Here is a 6633-nt window from a genome sequence, read left to right on the forward strand (position 1 = left end):
GTTCTCAGATGCGAGCACAGTTTTTTGCAGTTCACCTGAAGACAAGCTGCTTGTTTTCACTAACTCAAAGTCAGTATTACAATGCATTCACATGTGTGCGATTATTATTATTATTATTATTATTATTATTATTATTATTATTATTATTATTATTATTATTATTATTATTATTATTATTATTATTATTATTATTATTGTTATTAATATTATTGTTATTGTTATTATTATTATATTGCATATGGCACAAACAAACGCCTTATTCGTAAATAATAAAAATAGGACACAAACCTTCCACATTAAAGATCGATTTATCGTTAGCTAGCTAGCTACTTTATTAATTACAGACAGGAAGAAATAATAGCTAGATGTATCATAAATACATACAGAAAAAAGGGCTTTAACAAAGATAAAAGTATAGATATTATAAGATATTATTTTCATGTGAAATTACATTTTATTCTGGGCTATTTAGTTTATTTTTAGTCGCACATTACATTATAGAAGTTATTTTAGATATTTTTATGGACTTTCATATCCAAATAAGAAACATTCAATGTTGTATAATAGAAAAGAATATTTACATTTATACGACTAATTTCAGTAAGTAGTAGTACATATTCATACAAGTAGATGGGCGTATGTATGACACAATTGGGCACCATGAAGCGGGTCCTTTATTTACTGTACACCGATTGGCCCAAAAGCCGTCGGAAGATCGCCTCGGAATTTGGACTGAATGAAAGCGTGAAAGTGTCAGCGAGCAAAATCGAGGGAGCTTTATTAGAATTCGGCTGTTTACTAATTAGAATGGATCCAAACAGGCGCGCCCGTGTGCTTGTAACGCGCAGCGTGTGAGACCAACCCGAAACATGTGAGTCTATTTTATGTATGTATTTTTCGTCACGGTGCGAAAATCCTTGCAGTCATTCATTGTACTGTAGGCTATGATAATGCGACGTATGTATGCGCAGCGCTAAAATGTTAATTGCGGTTTGATCCCGATGTTTTCGTGTTTATTTTGCACTTCAGACAAGGCATGTCTGCACGTGTAGCCTACTTAACGGACGCGGTGCAGAACCTCATATAAATACACAACATTCCCAGATCTGAATTCAAATCATTTGAATCAATTGTAGCAGACGCACGATGCACGTCCAGTTTCACATTAATAGCATCCTGCATATCAAATTCATCATGAATTATTTATGTCCATGTTCCACCGCTCATTGTCCTCCTTAACTTGTGTTACAAGCAGGCTGTGAGCACACAGCAACAGGTTAAAACACCCCCCACCCCCCTGTTGCTACCTATAGAGCACCCTGGACAAACTCCTCATCAGTGTCCACCATTGTATTTGCTGTAGTGTGTGCAGGCTCTGAGGAATGGGTGCTGGAGGCCAGCAGACCGAGCCAGCGGGCAGCGGTGTTTACACCTGGGAAGAGGTGCAGAGCCACTGCAGCAAGAGTGACCAGTGGTTGGTGATTGATCGGAAGGTGTACAACGTCACTCAGTGGGCCAAGAGGCACCCTGGAGGCTTTCGGGTCATCCAGCATTATGCTGGCGAGGATGCCACGGTACGCCATGCTTATCTTGATTTTATATTATTTGTTCAACTCTCTCATTTTTTATTTTTTTTTTTAAATCTAGGAAGCGTTTACTGCTTTTCATCCTGACAAGAAATTTGTTCAACGCTTTCTGAAGTCGCTGCTGATTGGCGAGCTGGCGGAAACGGAACCCAGCCAGGACAGACAGAAAAACGTAAGAAGCATCTTGTAAAAGGGAACCAAACCCCCGCACGATGCGTTTTTTCCCTTCTCCCGTCTGTGCTCCTAGGCTGCAGTCACGCAGGACTTTCAGGCTTTACATGCTCACGCAGAGCAGCAGGGTCTGTTTCGGGCCCACTCGCTCTTCTTCTTGGCCCACTTGGCTCACATCCTGCTGCTGGAGGTCCTGGCCTGGTTGCTCGTGTGGCTCGGGGGAACCGGCTGGATCCGGACGATGCTGTCTGCCATCATGATGGCGACTGCACAGGTAGCAGTTATTATATGTCAGAGGTCACCAATGTTTTTGAAACTGAGAACTACTTTTTGGTACCGATCAATTCAAACTCTTCTAAAAGAAGAAATTTGCTTGAATTATTTGTTGGTAAATCATCTCAACATTGTGGCATCTGCTAGCTCATCTCCACGAATGCTATGGTTTGGTCAACAGTTGGTTTACTCATTTGCTCCCAAAAACGTATAAACACGTTCTATTTTAAATATTGCCATGGTCCCAAAAACGTATTTATACTTTTTTTTTTTTTTTTTTTTATGCTGGAGCATACAGAAGGCTTTGATGCAGCCTCTGACCTGAATAAGTCACTTAAAACAATGGTAGTTATTATTACAAAAAATAAAATAAAATGTCCAGCATGTGGCAGCAGAGTAGAAGAGATCAACCAGGGCTATGTTGCAACCAGCTGTTTTCCCCAGTGTTTTCAACAGGATCGTGAATAATGAGGAAACTTAGCTATATTTTAATGCTAATTGCCGCAAAACGAAAATAGATACAAATGAAACAAGAAACTCTAATCTTTCATTTGGTAGGTTCCATCTTTTTATAGCAATACAACACAATATTCTGTGGGCCTTGCAAAATCAGTCAAAATCCAGTAAAATTGCCTGGAGTGAAGTGAAAATGACTGGAAGTGAATGTGTTAAAATGACCTTTGAACCATTTTTTTCAATAATTAAATAACAAACTCCTCTTTTGTTGATGGTATAAGACCCAGGCCGGATGGCTGCAGCATGATTTTGGTCACCTGTCTGTCTTCAAAAAATCTTCGTGGAATCATCTTGCACAAAAATTCCTCATTGGGCACATAAAGGTAACAGAACATTGTTTGCAACTGTCGAGCCCGTGAGGTTACGGGCTGTTTTTTTTGTTTTTTTTTTACCCGCAGGGAGCTTCTGCTAACTGGTGGAATCATCGACACTTCCAGCATCACGCTAAGCCCAACGTCTTCAGTAAAGACCCCGATGTCAACATGCTGCGCATTTTTGTTGTTGGCGCCATTCAGCCCGTGGAGGCAAGTAGTACATATACAGTCTTGCCAGCAACATCCTGTCATCCTAACTCAGCGCTCCTCTCGCTCTCTTTCACAGTATGGCACCAAGAAGATCAAACGTATGCCCTACAACCATCAGCACCATTACTTCTTCCTCGGTACTCTCCTCTTTTCACTCTTTCATAAATACACTTCAATGAAACAATGAAGTTAATGATCAACAATTTGTTGTGTTTTAGTTGGACCTCCATTACTAATTCCAGTTTATTTTCACCTTCAAATCATGCATGTGATGATCTCGCGACGTGACTGGGTGGTAAGACGATCCCTACCTGTTTACTTTCCTCTCTGCTCAATTGAGAGACTAAAATTAATTAGTTACATAACATCAGCGTTAGTTGCTTAATTTGCTCATAAGTAGGTTAGTTGGTTGGTTGGTTAAGATTAGTGTTGTTCCGATACCGTTTTTTGGCTCCCGATACCGATACCCCATTTTGCAGTATCGGTCGATACCGATACCATACCGATACTTAAGTTTTTTTCCCCTCAACATGAAAAAGCTGTCCTGCCATTAGTTCAGATCATTCAAGGGCCAATAGAATATCTTAGATCGGCATGCAGTGAACATGTCACATACCAGTGAATGTCGTGCACCAGCAAGACACAAGATGCTGCATCCAAAATCCTATATTAGCGTTGGAATTAATGATATCGGCATGTTACTTGTGAGTAGTCACCGATACCGATACCACTGGTTTAATGCAGTATCGGCACCTCTGCCGATACCAGTATCGGTATCGGAACAACACTAGTTAAGATGTTTATATATTTGGTTAGTTTTCCTTATTTGCAGGGAAGGTACTTAGCTGATTAGCATTTTAGTTGGTTAGCTCATTAGCAAGTTAGTGATTGAGTCTTTTATATAGTCTTTTGTATTTTATTTATATTATTACTCAATAGCAGTCTAGTAAGCTCATTGGCTTGTTATATGGATCATGCATAGGGATGTATTGTTAGTTCTTTGGTTTATTGGCTCATTAGCTTAGCTCTTTGGCATTTTAAGAGCAATTAGCAATTAGCTTCATTTGCATGCACTCATTAAGAAGTTAGCATGTAAAAATGTTAATTGTTTACTTAGTTTGTACAATGCCAGATTAGTCGCTTCGACGCTTACTAACAAGCTTATGAACTCGCTAGTTACTTAGCTCATTAACACGATGGGAGGTGAGTTCATTAGCATGTTACTGAGCTGATTATCACATTAGGTTAGCTCATTAGATTTAGCATGCTAGGTCTTTGGTTATTTTGTTTATTAGCAGGTTACTTAGATCATTATCATGTGACAGTACTTATTTAGTCAGTTCATTAGCAGTCGTTAGCTAGGTGAATAACATGTTAGGTTGTTTAGTTTAATTCTAAAGTTTATGAGCTCATGAAATGCTTAGCATTAATTCAGCAGGTTAGTTTATTATTATTATTATTATTATTATTATTATTATTATTAGTAGTAGTAGTAGTAGTAGTAGTAGTAGTAGTAGTAGTAGTAGTAGTAGTCGTAGTAGTAGTAGTAATATTGGCAGCTTAGCAGCATCATAGTTCTTTAGTTAGCTTATTGAACAAGTTAGCTCAATAACATGTTATATATCAAATTAGTAGGCCTATTTTTGGTCATTGGCATAATAGTTAATTCACTTATTTATGTGTCCACCAAGTTTTGTTAAGGTGTTAAGGTGACTTTATAGTCACGGTATAGTGTGTGTACTATTTGATGTTCGTATAATACAATTTCACAAGAGGTTCGAGTTTTAAAATGTTTCTATGTAATTCACAATACATTCTCAATAAAGAAATGCCATCCATTAAGCATTTTATTTTTTTTTACTCTGCAGGATATGGCCTGGTGCTTGTCTTACTATCTTCGCTACCTCAGTTGTTATGTTCCCCATTATGGTGTCCTGGGCTCAGTGGCGCTCATCATCTTTGTCAGGTCAGTGATTTAGTATCTCATAAGGCTTACGCTTTTTTAAAATCACCTTTTTGATGTAAAGTTAATGTGCTGCGGCTGCTGGGTCGTGGCTTTAAATCATCACTGAATAATATTGTAGCGGAAAATGAACACTCAATTGCTCCCAGATGTGAAGCAAATGATTTAGTGCTCACTGAAACTGCACCATGCCACTATTAAGTGACAATATTGCTTTACACTGACTTGCAAAAGTGCTCTCTCAATGTTATTATTCATTTTACACATGTTCACAAGCTTGTGTTGAGGAGTCGAACACAAATGACCATTAAAGATGATGGTTGCCAGAGGATGTTTTAAAAATTAATGTTGCAGGGTCCTGCAATGCCAACAACGACCTGCAGAGGCCACTGTTGTTCAACTAAAGTCATCAAGCTGAGCTGGTGTCATTCGTTTTCTTGACTTTTCCGGTGGACGTCATAGTTTTGCTGTGATTGTCAGGTTTCTGGAGAGCCACTGGTTCGTGTGGGTGACTCAGATGAATCACCTCCCGATGGACATCGACCACGAGAAGCATCAAGACTGGCTCACCATGCAGGTGCCAGCTGGGAAATCTACTGCAGTTTCCCTTTGTTGTAACTTCATCTTCACATGCATCGTCTCTCGTGTGTTTGTGTGTTAGCTACAAGCCACCTGCAACATTGAGAAGTCGCCCTTCAACGACTGGTTCAGCGGACACCTCAACTTTCAGATTGAACACCAGTAAGTCACAAAAGCAAGATATTGAGACTGAAGGAATAAATGATCGACATTTTCTGCATTCCAGTCTTTTCCCAACAATGCCGCGTCACAACTACCACCGGGTGGCGCCACTGGTGCGCGCCCTGTGCGACAAACATAACATTCCTTACCAAGTGAAGACGCTGGGGAAAGGCATTATTGATGTCTTCAGGTAAAATCTGTTTGAAATGTTTGTGTCTGCACAGGACAAAAATCTATCTTTGGTGGACTTTTAACCACTTATTACCTTCACTTTGCAGGTCACTGAAGACCTCAGGGAATCTCTGGCTTGATGCATATCTTCATAAATGATCATTTTCTCACATATAATTTTCTTTATCTGGGATCAATTACTTTCATTCTGTACTGTAAAATGGAGTGTTTTTACGGAATACCATAATGTCTCTTGTATTGCTTTTAATACATCATTAGATAGAATTTCAATTTTAATAATCAAAAGGACCATGTTGTGATGTAGGTAGCACGGATTTAGAATATTGGTAGAGTTAATAAATATACAGTCGTAGAAAAAGGGTTTGTGTATGTTGTGTTGTTACGTGATGTTTAACGAACTTTTAGACATGGGGTGAGAGTCAAACGGGAATTCATTCACACCTAATGTGGAAAATTAGTCGAGCTCATGAACCACTTTTGTAAAAAGTGAAGCTATAATTGTGAATCACACTTTGATATATACTTCATAAATTATCAACTCGCACGTTGAAGTCTCAGCACAATGTGTCCGATAACTTTACTTTTACGACTCCGATATACATGAAGGGCTCAGAAAAAGTTGTGCTTTGGACTAAGGTATGCACCAGGAATGTTAAGATGGCGCACA

The 6633-nt window shown here is 39.0% G+C and overlaps 1 protein-coding gene across 1 annotated transcript; it reads left to right on the forward strand.

Moving 5' to 3' along the window:
* The first annotated feature begins 700 nt into the window (after nt 1-700).
* fads2 (fatty acid desaturase 2) lies at nt 701-6326 on the forward strand. Its single transcript, XM_077516710.1, has 13 exons — nt 701-871; nt 1364-1574; nt 1648-1758; nt 1834-2031; nt 2768-2869; nt 2945-3070; nt 3147-3207; nt 3289-3365; nt 4939-5036; nt 5514-5610; nt 5695-5774; nt 5839-5964; nt 6053-6326. The coding sequence occupies exons 2-13, from the start codon at nt 1383-1385 to the stop codon at nt 6102-6104; spliced, it is 1320 nt and encodes a 439-aa protein (XP_077372836.1). The 5' UTR covers nt 701-871; nt 1364-1382; the 3' UTR covers nt 6105-6326.
* Nucleotides 6327-6633: the final 307 nt, after the last annotated feature.

Source organism: Festucalex cinctus, chromosome 3, assembly GCF_051991245.1.
Source record: "Festucalex cinctus isolate MCC-2025b chromosome 3, RoL_Fcin_1.0, whole genome shotgun sequence".
In the NCBI taxonomy this organism is placed as follows: Eukaryota; Metazoa; Chordata; class Actinopteri; order Syngnathiformes; family Syngnathidae; genus Festucalex; species Festucalex cinctus.